This window comes from Bubalus kerabau, chromosome 2 (genome assembly GCF_029407905.1).
Source record: "Bubalus kerabau isolate K-KA32 ecotype Philippines breed swamp buffalo chromosome 2, PCC_UOA_SB_1v2, whole genome shotgun sequence".
Lineage (NCBI taxonomy): Eukaryota > Metazoa > Chordata > Mammalia > Artiodactyla > Bovidae > Bubalus > Bubalus kerabau.
The window spans coordinates 68964554-68980806 of NC_073625.1; the positions used below are offsets into that span (position 1 = coordinate 68964554).

Sequence of the window (16253 nt, forward strand, 5' to 3'; positions counted from 1 at the left end):
CCTCTTCCCACCATCTTCCCTAAAACACATACCATCTTCTGTAAACTTGGTAGACACGGTTATCATGACCTCTAATTCCAAGCCTGAAAATACCTTCAGAATGCTTCTCAACATAGCCTTATCCAGGAAGGTCCTAACAAACCATCCATGCTGCTGCAAAAAAACTTCCTGCCGATTTTGGTTTGGAAAGATAGTCCATTCAGAAAAAGGGAAATCCTAGTAATGAATTCTTGTGAACATACAACACTTTTCTAATGTCCCCAAGTGATTATGTTCAAGTAAAGAGTTCAGACATATTAGACATATTGTTTGTCATCCTTTGCTCCTTTTAACACACAGTGGGTGGTTCAATGTGTTCTAATACTTTATCTTCATTTTAGCAATTATTGTCTTCCGACTTGGCAATGTCTAAATTGTTCCTCAGTCAATAACTATACAATCTCTTAGAGTAAATAATATTTGAAGATGTTTAAGCAAACTCAAATTGTATTGATTTCAGCTAATTTCATGTCCAAAATCTGAGATCATGTTAATGTATCTTTTTTTAGACTATCAATAATATAGGTATAGACTTATGCATACAAAATGCCTTTTGCGTATTAAGTAGTCAGTGCAAATATAAATAATGATGAATATAAATTTCCAAGCTGACATCTAGTATACATTATTAATTTATTGTGTGTGTGAATATAATCTGCTTTTAGGAATTGCTTCTATATTTGTATGCCATTCATTTGAAAATGGCTCTGTTTAGTTCTTTTCAATAGAAATTGATTGATAGCACCAACAGAGTGTAAATTCTTCCAGGATAGATTCTTAACTCATTCATATAGACAACCCTGACTCTAAGCACAAAGATTAGCCATAGAAGTCACGTAGTATATTTACACGAAAGTTCATCATGTAGAAACATTATGCTATTTAATTAAACATCAGCAAGTCATTTTCTTTGACTATAACATGTTATAATTTGCTTTTGTATAACTGGAAAATGTATGTTTTTTGTCATTTAACTTGAAGAGAAACGTGTGAAATTTCTCATCTGCTGTGGTTTTCTCAAGCCTCCCAACTGTAGGATTTTCTCTTTTGGTCCTACATCACTTAAGACCAGGGGCAATCAGTGTGTGCTAAAATGATGCAGGGTTGGTAAGTGGTCTCATATAGAAGGTGTGACTTGATCGAGATCTTGAAGAATGGGCTGGATTTGAGTAGGAGGAAGAAAAGTGGAAGAACATTCCTTGAGAGAAAAATAGCATGAGAACAGCTTAGAAACATAATTGAATGTGTCCACATTGGCCAGCAAGGAGTGTCAGTTCTGCTTAATCAGATTGCCTAGCATTGCCCGATCCCATGAGGAATCATGAGTGTACAACATGCTAAGTTAGGGCTTCCTGATAACTAAAGAAGTGTCACTTAAACTCTCTGAGCTTCAGTTTTGCTTATCTGTAAACTGGAAAAATCAAGAACTACCTCAAAGGAGAGTTGTATTTGTTTAATGAAATGATTATGGATAAATCACTTGGCATAAAGCAAGCCCTCAGTGGCCATCATAACAATGTGGAGCAAGCTTTACTTTTTGAGAAGAATGGAATGATAAGAACTGGTACTTTAGGAGTCCAGTGGTATGATTTTAGGTGATTGGAGAGTCAAGAGTTGGGACTAAGGGGCTGAAAGCTATTTCGTTGATGCAGGAATGACATATTTGTGTGGTGGCAAGTGGTGCTAGTGGTAAAGAACCTGCCTGCCAATGCAGGAGATATAAGAGATGCGAGTACAATCCCTGGATCTGGACGATCCCCTGGAGGAGGACATGGCAACACATTCCAGTATTCTTGCCTGGAGAATCCCATGGACAGAGGAGCCTGGCAGGCTACAGTCCATAGGGTCTCAAACAGTCGGACATGACTGAAGCAACTTAGAATGCACACACACAAGTGCAAGTCAAACTAGTCAATGGTAAAGGAAATCAACTCTGAATTTTCATTGGAAGGATGCTGAAGCTGAAACTCCAGTACTTTGGCCACCTGATGTGAAGAGCCAACACACTGGAAAAGATCCTGATGCTGGGAAAGATTGAGGGCAGGAGGAGAAGGGAGCGACAGAAGATGAGAGGGTTGGATGGCATCACTGACTCAATGGACATGAGTTTGAGCAAATTCTGGAAGATGGTAAAGGACAGGGAAATCTGGCATGCTTCAGTCCATAGGGTGGCAAAGAATTGGACACCACTCAATGACTGAACAACAATGAGAATAAATGCCTACAACAGAGATTTGGGGAAAGATTGAGCAGATGTGGAGGCTGAAAGAACGTGTGTGTGGTATATTACATTATTTTGCATTATGTGGCCAAACTCCCCAAAGAGAGGAATGAGCAAATATGGGTTTCCAACAGTCTAGGTGCAAGGTTCAGAAGGCAGAATCAACACAGATCCTCAGGGGTAAGAGGACATAAGTAGAGGGAGATTTTTGTTCACACATATGCCTTCCAGCCTGAAGACAGGCAGAGAAGCTACTGTAAACTAAAGCAGCTGCAAAAGTGGATACCCTAGGGAAATTGATTTCCAAGAAAGGTCATAATGAAACAATTCTTGGGGAGGGGGGAGTGGTCAATAGGGACATTTAGTGTACTTGTTTATGGGTTTACCAATTAGAAAGAGAGAAGGAATAGAAAATAAGTTCTATAATAATGATGCAGGAGTGAGTAAGTCAAGCAGAAGTTTTACAGTAGGAAAAATGAGGAGCTGAGACATTTAAGATAACCTGATCATGGTCACATTTTCTAAAGTTTTCCATTTCCTTTGTATTCTATATGGTTTTGAAAGAGTTGGTAATATGAAGTGACAACTTTTGTTGTGTTATGCTTTTTACCTGAAAAGTCATATAAGATATATCAATATTATTTAAGAATTCCTTTCTGACAAAAGAGTATCTTAATTTTTATTCAATTTCTAAAAGTGCAGCATAACTTACAGTCAATGTATCCAATGCAAATCATGAGATATGGTAATAAGTAATTCAGGGATATGATTGAGAATTCTGAAAGTTTGAGTTCTTTTTATTTATGAAACTTGTTTTGTTACATTAAATAGACTGTTATGATAACCACTTTTACAGGTATGGCTCATTCTACGATGATTTTTTTTTTGTTTTTAGTTATGGTTTCCTTTAGGTAATCTTCTTTGAGGTAGTTTCAATTTGCTGAAAACATCTCTCGGCACATCAACTTCTGAAAATAAAGCTTTAGCATGGAAATTTTGACACAACTTTAAAACACTATGGTGGAGTCAGAATCTGCACTTCCTTTAGATGGTCTGTGCAGTTGATAACGAAAGATACTAAACCAAAGAGATCAAATAGACCAACTTTTGTTCTAAGAATCCAGATGTAAAAATATTTAGAGCTTTGATACATATTTGAGCACTGAGTTGCCTTTACTTGGGGTTAATGTTACTGTTGAAGGTCACGTTTCACACTCTGCTTGTCTTTCAGCCTTCGGGCGCCTGGCACCCAAACAACTGTCTTCCATCATCACCACATGATAGTGTAATTATTTAACACTGAGGCAATCCTAACAGATTATTTTAAGTGAGTTAAACTTGTTTCACACTCTTCAAAAGACCTCAGCACCTGAATTAGTGAGAACAATTAGATCCTGGAATGCCTTTGGATAAAGGCTGACAAGCTTATTGAGATTGGGCATATTATAGAATATTCATACAAGCACGTGCTGAAACATAATTCTGAACTTTAAAAGCATATCACCAATGAAGGCTGTATGTGCAATATTTAGATGATGTGAGAACTCATTGGCACAGTGCGTGTAATTCTTATTTGCCAGTGTATTTCGAAATGCTGCGGATGTCTGACTCACATATGCAAATTTTTTCTTTGAAATAGACTGTGAAACTTTTCCGCTGATGCCTTACCCAAATATTAAGTCATCTTGGAGATAAGATTTTACTTGAAGATCCCAGAAGTTGGAGAGTGCTTAAAAAATGAAAAAAAGGGTTCAGTTCTTTTGGTTTTGTTCAAAAGGTTGATTTACATTCCAAAAGAGAGACTCCCTAATTCTTCTTCATGTTGATAAATTTAGGATGGTCATTGTTTTAAGAAACTAATTCAGTGCTATCTATCAAGCTAAGTTTATATACTTTTCATCCAGCTTAGTAGCAAGTTTCTTTGAAAACAGAAAACAGGATTAAAACGTTGTAATTGAATGATATAATAGAGAGTACAGTAGGATGGAAAACTGGAAAAAAATATTTTTTTTTGCAAATTCTGGTTCCCATGACAATTTCCTAATTGAGAAGGGCTCTATGATTTTCAAGAACACTACATGCTTCATATGAAGACACATTCTATAATGATTAGAATTGTTATACAAAACAAGAGAAGAAGTGAGGCTAACGAATCTATTCTTAAGTTCTTATATATTGTTCATTGCATTGTGTAGGGACACACACAAACACAAAACACACAAATGTGTTTAAACACCCCAAATGCCATTTTTTGTTGTTGTTCAGTCACTAAGTCATGTCTGACTCTTTTGAAATGTAGCCCACCAGGCTCCTCTGTCCACGGGATTTCCCAGGCAAGAATACTGAAATGGGTTGCTGTTTCCTTCTCCAGGGGATCTTTCTGACCCAGCGATCCAACCTGCATCTTTTGGCAGGTGAATTCTTGATCACTGAGCCACCAGGGAAGCCCAAGTGCCACTTATTCATCTCTATTTTTGTGTACACCAAGTAGACTATATGAAAGAGGGTAATCTGTACTACGTAATCAGAGAGTCTTTAAAAGATAACACAATACACATTTATATTGAAACATTTGTTGTACTAAAATAAATTTAGAAACCAAAACTTTATTTTCTCCTTAAATGTGTCCATACCTCTAAACAAACATGACCTTAGCGATGTTAATGATATCTTTAAAAATTGGTTCCTTAGAAAGTTATGTAACCATTAACTTTTAAGACTATCTATTAAAGAACAGTTTTGGGTTCACAGCAAATTGAGAGAAAGATACAATTTTCCTGAGTGCCCCCCTTATCCCCATACCTTATTAACTTTTGTAAATTATTTTTTGGCTTTTATATAGGTACCTTTGGTTCTTTTATTAACCCAACATTTTATTTGGATAATTTGAAGCATATGTAAACACAGTTTAGTACAATCTACCCCATGTATGCATCACCTAATTAATCATTAAATAACAAGAGGTCAATGTCTTCTTTATGTCCATATACTTCCTGCCCCTCACTAGATTATTTTGAATTACAAAAAAAAATATTTCCTTAATAACATCATATGGCTACTTATTTAAAATTTTCCTCAGTTGTCTCCTGGATATTTTTGCTAAAATACTTTACGTGATCGATACCTAAATACAATCCATGGATTGTACAGTATTTAATTGATATAATTCTTAAAGATTCTTAATTTATACTTTCCTTCTCCTCCTTTCTTTCTTTCTATTGACTGGTTGAAGAAATCAGGTTATCTGTCCTATAGATTTTCTCATTGCCTAAACTTTTCTGATTGACATCATATTGCTGGTGTCCTTTGGTATGCTCCTCTGTCTTATTTGTTGTGACCTGCTAGTTAGATCCAGAAGCTTGGTGTGATTGCACTTTTTTTTTTTAAGAACATTTCATTAATGACATTAGATGCTTCCATGATGAAGCACGTGTTCTGGTTCATTCCTTTTGTGATTTTAGTAGCCACTGACGATCGTTGCCTAGACCCATTGTTGCACTGCCATCTATAGTGTCACTTCGCTCCATTTTAGCCCCAGTCACTTGTCTCGTTCACTTTTTAAAATTTCCTATGTATTTAGTTTCTGTCTCCTCCTACAGTGATACTATTGCATGGATAGATAAATAGGTTGTCTGATGTGTGTGCTCAGTCATGTCCAACTCTTTGCGACCCCATTGACTGTAGCTTGCCAGGCTCCTCTGTCCATGGAATTTTCCAGGCAAGAATACTGGAGTGGATTGCCATTTCCTACTTCAGGGGATCTTTCCAACCCAGGCATGGAACCCTTGTCTCTTGTGTCTCCTGCATTGACAGGTGGATTCTTTACCACGTTCCACCTGGGAAGTCCCATTATTGCATTAGGGACTTACAAAATGGTACTTTTGTAATTTCATCACTTAATTGATTAGCTAGATTATACACACACATATACATGGAGAGAAAAAATTTCCCTAATTAAGTATCTTGTTACTCTAAAATATGTTTCATACAAGAAGGACAGATTAAATATTTGTCTTTCCTTTTATTTGTCAGTTTTCATAATCTGGATGCAACATTTCAAAAGTAACAGCTGGTGTTTTTCTTTTGAGTTAGCATCATTATGAACTCATGAATTCAGACATATATATTTCAGTGTACCTCAGTTATTTTTCTTACTGATACTGCACTTGTCCCATATTTGGATACAATTTATCACAGGGACAATATTTTTAATATGGCCATTCTGTTTTGTTGTGTTTGTTCGTTTGTTTTGGATTTTTAGATTCCACATGTAAGTGAAATCATACAGTATTTGTCTTTCTCTGTCTGACTTATTTCAGTTTAAAAAATACCCATTAGGTCCATCCACATTGTTGCAGATGGCAAGATTTCCTTCTTTTTTATTTCAGTGTGTGTGTGTGTATTTGTATACCACCTCTTCTTTACCCATCAATGTATGAATATGTACTTAGGTTACTTCCATATCTTGGTTATTATAAATAATGCTGCAATGAACAAAGGGACACATGTATCTTTTCAAAATTAGAGTTTATGTTTACTTTAGATTAATGCCCAGGAGTGAAATTGCTGGATTGTATAATAGTTTTATTTTTAAATTTTTTGAGGAACCTCCTTACTGTTTTCCAATGTGGCTGCACCGGTTTACAATCCCACCAAAAGTGCACAATGGTTCCCTGTTCTCCCCATCTTTGCCAAAACTTGTTATTTGCTGTCTTTTGACAATAGTCATTTGACATTATCAAATGTCAAATGGTTTTGATTTGCATTTCCCTGATGATTAGTGATATTGAGAAGCTTTTCCTGTGCTGCTGTTGGCCATCTGTATGTCTTCTTTGGAAAAATATCTACTCGGGTCCTCTTTCCATTTTTTTAATTGGGTTTCTAGGAGGGGAGTTGATGCTGACTTTTATAACTCCTTTGTATATTTCTGATATTAATCACTTTTTGGATACGTCATTTGCAAATATCTTCTCCTGTTCAGTATACAGCCTTTTTGTATTGTTGATGATTTCCTTTGCTATGAAAAAGCTTTTTAGATTTATGTAGTCCCATTTATTTTTGTTTTGTTTCCCTTGTAGGAGGAGGCATATCCAAAAAAATATGTTGCTAAGATCAATGTCAAAGAATATTCTGCCTATGATTTCATCTAGTAGTTTTAAGGTTTCAGGTCTTACATCTAAGTCTATAATCTGTTTTGAGTTTAGTTTGTTATGCACTGTGACAAAATAATCCAAATTCATTCTTCCGCATACAGCTTTCCAGTTTACCAATGCCATTTGTTGAAGTAGCTGTCTGTTCTTCATTGTATATGCTTGCTCCTTTCGTTGTAGAATTGACCATTTAGTGTGGTGTACTTTGGGCTCTCTATTCTGTTACATGAATCTATGTGCTTGTTTTTGTGTCTATACCATACTATTTTGACTACTGTAGCTGTGTAGTATAGTTTCAAATCAGCCAGTGTGATTACTCCAATTTTGTTCTTCTTTCTCAAGATTGCTTTCACTATTTAAGGTCTTTTGTGTTTCTATGCAATTTTTAGAATTATTTGTGAACTCGTGCAGGTCTGTAAAAAATACCTTTAATATTTTGATAGGGATTGCACTGAATTCACAGATTGCCTTGGGTAATAGGGTAATTTTTGCAATATTAATTCTTCCAATATATGAGCATGGTATATCTATTTGTAAGAGTCCTTTTCAGTTTCTTTCATGAGTGTCTAACAGTTTTCTGAGTACATGTCTTTTACCTCCATAGTCAGGTTGATTTCTAGGTACTTTTCTTGGATGCAGTTGTAAATGGGATTGGAAAACTGGTTAAAATTTGTCATTTTTGTTGTTCTTTAAACCATCAAATTACTGTTTTTTATTAGTTGCTTAAAATATTTCCTCTCTCTAAGCCATCAATTCAAAATAAAATTAGATTAATTATTTTTATTTGGAATTTTTAGGGATTGCCTTTATTTTTATTTAAATTTGTTTATAAATAGTTTTAAAGTCAAATCTATGAAACAAGGCGTATTTAGAAAATGTTTTTTCTCTTTTCTTTTTCTTTGCTTATTTTACCCAATTTCTCTAAGAAAGAAAATACATATTTGCCTGTATTGAAACATACAGATGTAGTTCCACTCTTAGATAAAAAGCAGTTTATTATGTACATTTTTCCATGTTTGACTTTTATCATACACACTATATCCTGGGATCATTTCACATCAGGTAAGAGATATATTTCTGGTTTTTGCAGATGTACACATTTCTACTATTTGAATTTACCATATACTATTCAATCAGTACTCTCCTGGTGAACATTGAGGTTTATAGCTTTTCTATAAAAAATTTCCATTGAATGTGGATGTGCAAATCAATTTATATTCAAGTGTATCTGTTATAGTTGTCTAGAAATGAAATTTTGGGTCAAAGGTCAATTGCATGTAATTTTGTTAGTTTTTCCAAATTATCTTACACAGGTGTGTCATTTTACAAACATATCTAATTGGATAAGGAAATACTATACAGATTTATAGTTGAAGACTAAATATAATCTAATGCCAACAGAAGCAAATAATTATCTAAAATATGAATTGCTTTTTTATTTAAGTTACTCTTTTGTGGATATCTATTTGTTTATATAATAGCTCTGTCTTGATGGGAGCTTTGTTACAAAATAATATTTGCCAAGTCTAATCCTCTATAATTATACACTGCAAAATTATCAGTATTGAAATATATTCTCATTTGTAAAGGACTATCATCTATGAAACCAGCTTACCTCCACATGATTCACCTTTTCATTAGAAAGTTAACAAGAGTAGAAATTACACATTTGTTCATTATCCATACCTCATAGTAGACATTAGTCTTTTTTCATCATAAGCCATAGCCTATACATTATGAAACCATCTCAGAAAGTCACTTTCTGACAAGAGAATAATGAAATTGTAAAAACATTATTTTAAATACTTAGATTTGCTTCTTAAGGGTTTCTTAGCATGGACTGATATTTTACTCCTCTGGCTTGAATCTGTTGAGTGATTTGTAATGAGATGACTGACAAAACCCAAAGTAATAGTTCTGAAAACCACCACTTCTCAATCTGCTTCTATTGATATAATGAGGGGAGAATTAATTTTAAAAGGTGGTGACTATTGATTACTTAATGGCAGAAGATACTGTGGAGAAGTGCTGAGGTGAGCCTATCCTGTGCCCCTCTGGGCAACCTGACCCATTATCCAGTGGTGGATAACACATTGTAACCTTCATTAATATTTAATAGGCAGGGCATAGACTGGTTATAGGCTACAAAAGTGCCCGAAGCACAGGCTCCAATAGGCCATAAGAATGCTTCAAGTATATAAAAAAGTAACAGCTTTCTCTGTGTTCAGATTGTTTATAAGCAGAACAAGACCACACTCAATTCCGTTTCGCGATTTCCGGGCAATGATGGCCTGGCAGAAATGCCTACGAGGCAAGTTGAAGTGATTAATGCTCTCGGAAATCATTCTAGGTCCGTAAGCCCTGCATGAAAAGATTGTATTTTCCAGAGTAGTTTTCAATTTCAGTCCTTCTTTTTCTCTCCTCTTGCCACAAGCTGAAGGGCTTCTTCAGCAAGGGTAGCAAGTCAGCAAAAGGCGTTAATTGTGTCTAACACAGTCACCATCCTTGGGGTGGTGTTCCGTATCACAGTGTCTATCAAGCTCACCCCTTGTCACATGCCAGGATCTTTTTATATAAACTCATTTAAAAGAGAAACAAGGAGTTTTAAAGATAGCTAGTAGGAAGATCTGAGAATAAGAGTGCTTGCAAGGACTAAGTACCTTTGAAGCCGTCTTGAACTAAAATGGTCTGTGACTTTTAAAGGACATACAAAGTTTTACAGATTACTGACTCCCATTTTTAACTTTTCTAATTATCAGGTTATTTTTCAGTACCACAGCCTATTTTGAAAATATTATAAGCTTGAAATGAAATGAAGTTCTTAAGATAGAACATATATAAAGTCTGTAATGTCCGATATCCACCATCTCAAACAATATATAAAATTAAATAGTGAGAAAATAGCAATTTTTGATTCCATGACTAAAGATTTTTAAAAAATGTCTTTAGAAGAATCATTTACTTTGTAGTAATCAGGAATTGCTTATAATTACCTGCCTAGAATGAGTTACATAAGAATAAAAATTTAGCCTTGTAGGCAAAAAGTATCCAAGAGAACAAGGTTTCTATTAACATATTGAGCTTTCTCTCAAAACCAGTGAACGAAATTGATCTAGAGGTCTCATTGTAATTTCATGTTAAATGTGTAAAAATTCAGTTTTACCCCCAACCTAAGACTATGCATACCTAAATGCTCTTTTCAATTTATTAATAGGTCTGTGTATATCTGCCTTCTCTTTCTGAAATCTAGTAGAGAGTTTCAAATTATCAAGGGTCAGCATTGGGAAATGCATTTGCATTAGTTTTTTGACAAATATGATCATTATGAGGCACAATGGTTAATCTACTCAAATGCTTGCTTTTGGTTTTCTGTTTTGTTGTTTTCTATTAGTTGCCTGGTTGTCTAGCAACACATGTCATTCTTAAAAGCAAAATTAACACTATAAGTCCAAAATAATTTAATAGATTTTCTACAAGGTGCTTAACACTATATCATAAACATAAAAGACATTTTATGAAGTGTAAATATTAGAATGTTAATAACACACCATCAGCACCTTTAGATATTCCAGAAAGAAGAGTCTTTTTAATCCTGTATTCACAAGAGACTTGGGCTTATTAAGTCATAATCTAATATATTTAGCAGTTTTATCAATGAAAGTCACAAATCCTGTTTCTTTTGCTTTTTCTTTCCTATTTTACAGCGCAGCAGCAGTTTTGGGAACTTCGATCGCTTTTGGAATAATTCCACAGCAAAACCAGAGGATTCGACTGGGGTTAGTATTCCATTCCATTTTTATGAGTGTTATACAAAGCATTATGAAAAATTATGAAGTCAGTATAACTTTTGCAAATTACAGTAAGCAAAAGATATATATTTAAAAACCATAGCCTTGCATACGTTTTTGTGACAAATGAACAATTATTTAGTACCTAGCACCATGCTGGGCATTAAGAGTAAAAAGCTATCTAAGAAACCTTAGAGATGTTTGGGAAGGCAGAACATCAATTTAAGAAGAGAATTATAATTTAAAGTAACACATATGAAATGACATACATGTTAAATTTTAAGTAAGTTATAATTGTTTAAATTTAGGAAGTGATTAAATGGCTTCATTGGAAATTAGTTAAGGAGAGCATAGGCTGCTCTGCTCATTTACACTTTCACACCTTTGTACACATTGAAATGGTGGTGACCATTTAACCATGAAATCAGCGGTGACCATTCCATGAGTGTGTTCATGCTAAGTCACTTCAGTCATGTCTGACTCTTTGCAACCCTATGGACTATAGCCCACCAGGCTCCTCTGTCCATAAGATTCTCCAGGCAAGAATATTGGAGTGGGTTGTCATTTCCTCTTCCAGTGGACCTTCCTGACCCAGGGATCTAACCCATGTCTCTTATGTCTCCTGCATTGCAGGTAGATTCTTTACCACTAGTGCCTCTCGGGAAGCTCCATATACATTTACAAACCATGAACACCTTAAAATGTAGCTTAAGAAAAGCTTCCTATAAGCTTATTGACATCATCATCATCACTACATTTAATTGAGCACTTGCAGGAAGTAAGCACAACATTAAGCACTTTACCTACCTGTAAGTAGGAAATATTATTATTTTTATTTTATCATTGAAGAAATATGTTTGAACAAAATTACTTCTAAATCATACATGTCATAAATGACAAAGGCAGAAAGCGAGATCTTGTCCAAAGTTTGCTATTCTGTTATATTATCTCATAAGTCATGGGCCAACTGTAAAAACTGATTAAAGAAGGAATAACAACTAATAAAATAGTAGAGAGGAGGAATACATACTGAGAAAAGTGAAAGTATATATTTATCATTGAACCTGATTTATTTATTCATGTGGTAGATTTGTTTTAAATCAATAGGCTTTAGATATTATTCACATCTTATTCATTCTAGATATTGCATTATTATTTTTTACAAAGAATTTTCTTTATCATGTCTAATTTCTCAGAATATCTTTCAGATTCCTATATTGTATCTATCTATATTATCTTTAAATATGTTTATTTCAGCAATGGATATTCTAGACAAAAGTAGAAAGAAAATGACATCTATTACTTCTTTATAAATACCTCTGTTAACACATATATATGTACATGTGTGCATACTATATCCCTTTATATGTATATATACATTACATATATCTTATTTTATTCACCTATTCATTTATATATATAAACTTATGAATAAACCTTTATACCTACATGGATATAAATATATGAAATTGTATGTAGCTTTATGGTCTATCAACACTTACATAATTGTAAATAATACAATGCAAATAGTGAGAAACCCTATACAATTTTTACAAATAGTGAGAAGCCTTATACAACACAAATAGTGAGAACCCAAATGTTTTTCTTTTACAAATGGTATACAGTGAGAAGACCTATATAATGTTTTTAGCATGAGGGATTTCCTGTCGATCTTTTCTTAAGTCTTTATTTTATATCGAAGTGTAGGTGATTAACACTGTTGTGTCAGCTTCAGATGCAGGGCAAAGTGACTCACTTATACACGTATTAGTATCTTTTTTTTTTTTCAAATTATTTTCCTATTTAGACTGTTATAGAGGAGAATTCCCTGTGCTATACAGTAGGTCCTTGTTGGTTACCTATTTTAAATATAACAGTGTGTTCATGTCAGCCCCAAACTCCCATATTGTATAATCCTATACTTTCTATAATCCTACGTAGGTATATTTACTGTTACTAAGTTTTTATTCTAGAGTTGACCTATAAAAGTTGCTCAGGCTCATTCAAACTTACTGATTAGTAGTGGTGGCCTAGCAATTTGTGAGAGAATTTAATGAACTCGATAAAGCAGTTTGTACATTTTTTAGCAAACCGTCATTCACTCATTCAGTAAATGTGTGTTGAGCATCTACTGGAGTATCTCCCTTAGGCGCTCAGAAAGTATTGTTACAATACAGGTGAAAATCCTTACTTCATGAAGCCTAGAGTCTAGGGGGAGACAGACTTTAAAACAACAACAACAACAAAACCCATAAATAAGTATATACATAAACTGAGATTCAGGCTATGAAAGAGAAAAGCACATAAAAATATTGAAATTAAATATATGTCAACATAGTCTCCTCAAAGCTTCTGTAAATAATTATGGAAAAGCCTGAAATTAAAAATACTTATGGCACTTTTTTGAAACTTAGGCAATGGTAAGTTAACACAGATAGTAATAAACTAATATATTTTCTTATTTTAGTTTATAACTTTACAATGAAGATAGAAAAAGTTTAAGTAAAGAGAAAATAAAAAGCCTAACACTAAAATTTTTAAGTAGTTCCAAGTTGTATTTTATTCAGCGCTTTCAAATTAAGCAAAGAATCTTTGCCTTTATAACCCTGAATGTAGACATTAATAAAGTGCAATGAGGACTTAAATTGGCTGTCCGTTCATATTTATCATAGGCAATTGGGGGTAAGACGTGAAGTAAAACATAATATTTATTAACAATGATGTTAACTATGTGGTTACACCTTCATATTAAAATATTCAAGTTCACTAAACAGACGTTTCCCATGATTTTTTATATTCAAGGAATGACTGGCCACCCACCTATTAGAGATGGTGGACAGTACTAGACTAGATGACCTTCAAGGGTCCTTTCTTGCAAATCTGGGATATTATGTATATGTCATCCAAAAATGTCCTCCAAGGGGAAAACAATGCCAAAGTTCTACCTAAGAAGTTCTATTTATTAAAAAGCTATTGAGGGTCAGTTATGTTCTTGGAAATATTTAGATGCTTAGGAGGAATAAAGCAGATTAAGTCTCAAGTCTCATGGAGCATATATCATAGTGGGAGATGCAGGCAGTAAAATATAAAGGACAAACAAATATATTATTGGATACTGTTAAGTGCTTAGAAGAAGAATAAATCATAGTAAATATACAGGGAGTGTGGACACGTGTGGGCTATTGCAAATGGGGTGATCAGTCAGAAAATTTCTCTTCCATTACTTGGCATGTGGGTGGAAACCTGGACGAATGAAGGAAGACATTTGTAGATATCTGGTGGAAGCCAATGGCTGAAACAAGCACAAACATTGGTGGGAATATGAAAGAGAAAGGGCAGAGGGACTGGTGTGGCAGTACTCAGTTACAGTTGTTTCAAATGTTAGCATGTATCAAAGTCACTTGTAGAGTTTGTTAAAACACAAATTGGCCCCAAGTGATTCTGTTGCTACTGGTCTTAGAACCACATTTTGAGAATCATTCCTATAGTGAACAAGAAAAATTTGAGAAGTAGCAAGGGGTGAGATGGTTTGAATTCTTTATCTCATATACACTCTATATAATGTAATATATATATTATATTATGGGCTTCCTTAGTGGCTCAGTGGCAAAGTATCTGCCCACCAATACAGGAGATGTGGATTCAATCCCTGGGTAGGAAGATCCCCTGGAGAAGGAAATGGCAAACCACTTCAGTATTCTTGCCTGGGAAATCCCAGGCACAGAGGAGACTGGGGGACCACAGTCTATGGAGTACCAAAGAATCAGACACAACCTAGTGACTAAATAACAACAATATTATATTGCAATATGTATTATAATAATTGCATTATATCACATTATATTATGTTGTTATAGAGACTTGTGAGCTGTGAACATTGTTTTATTCTGAGTTAGATGAGAAATCACTGGTTTAACAAAATTCTTAATAGGCAAAAATCAGAAGCAGTCTAAATAGAGATTTGATTAGTATGTGGAATACATAAAGATCTCTGTTCTAATGGCTGGAACAAGTTCATAATTAATGTTACTTGAGAATGTTGGAAATGTGCACGTATTCATAACCTATAAGATGGAAAAACTGCAGTTTCTCTGTGGATTTAATTAACTCCAAAATTTAAAAAATAACCATGACCATTTCAATTTATAAGAAGCAAGAAGTTATGTTAGTACCTGTTCAGCATGGATAGATGCTGCAGCCTTTCTAAGGCCTCCAAAAAATATCTCTCATCTAAGTAGATATTCACTTATCATGCTTGGCATTTTTTTCCTATTTTGTCCATCTCATAAATAGGAAGGACTAAAGTAATTTTACTATACAGCTATTAAAATATAGCTAAAATTATCTTTAATAATATCAGATGTGAAGCTCACGTCTTTCGATAACAAGTTTTACTTTCTGAGTCTGTAATACAGGTAACCAGAGCTAGACAATTTTAAAAACATGCATTATTTTCATTTTGTTTGAAATTTTGAACACTGCTACACAGAATGTACAGGAAGCCCACAAATTTGGAATCTTCTAATGATGTTTTCAGATCAATGTTTTTCATTGCTTCATTATTTTGTCTTTTGTAAACAATTATAACTAGGTATACGAAGGGGAACCCATAAATGAAAGTGGAGAACAAAACAAAACTTCACATAATGGAGCAAGTTTAGGTAAAAAAATGAGAGCTATTTCCTGGACAATGAAGAAAAAAGTGGGCAAAAAGTACATCAAAGCCCTTTCTGAAGAAAAGGTAAGCGTCCTCTGTTAATCGTTTGTATTTTTCTATTAATGTATTTCTTAAAATATAGAACAGGTTCTTCTAGATATAGAAGTACTTGGTAGCTTATGAAGGATTTCAATAACTTTTTTCCTTGATAATTTTGCCCAGAAGTTGGGTGGAAGACAGTATTATTGTTCACATTTTAATAGAGGAAACAAGAGGCTCAGAAAAATGCCGCATGTTGTATGTGAGGAACAGAGATCATTTATGTTGGAACAAACAGTAATACTTCATTTCTTTTCATTAGCAAATGATACTCTGTTTTATAGATAGGCTTCATTTTG

The 16253-nt window shown here is 34.1% G+C and overlaps 1 protein-coding gene across 6 annotated transcripts in view; it reads left to right on the plus strand.

Annotated features, from left to right (window-relative positions):
• SAMSN1 (SAM domain, SH3 domain and nuclear localization signals 1) overlaps window positions 1–16253 on the plus strand; it is a 174764-nt gene that overhangs the window by 131246 nt on the left and 27265 nt on the right. For all 6 annotated transcript variants that reach the window (XM_055567801.1, XM_055567800.1, XM_055567802.1 and 3 more), the window contains 2 exons: window positions 11115–11186; window positions 15790–15939. In XM_055567801.1, coding sequence (XP_055423776.1) covers window positions 11115–11186; window positions 15790–15939 — 222 coding nt within the window. The remainder of the gene's footprint in view (window positions 1–11114; window positions 11187–15789; window positions 15940–16253) is intronic.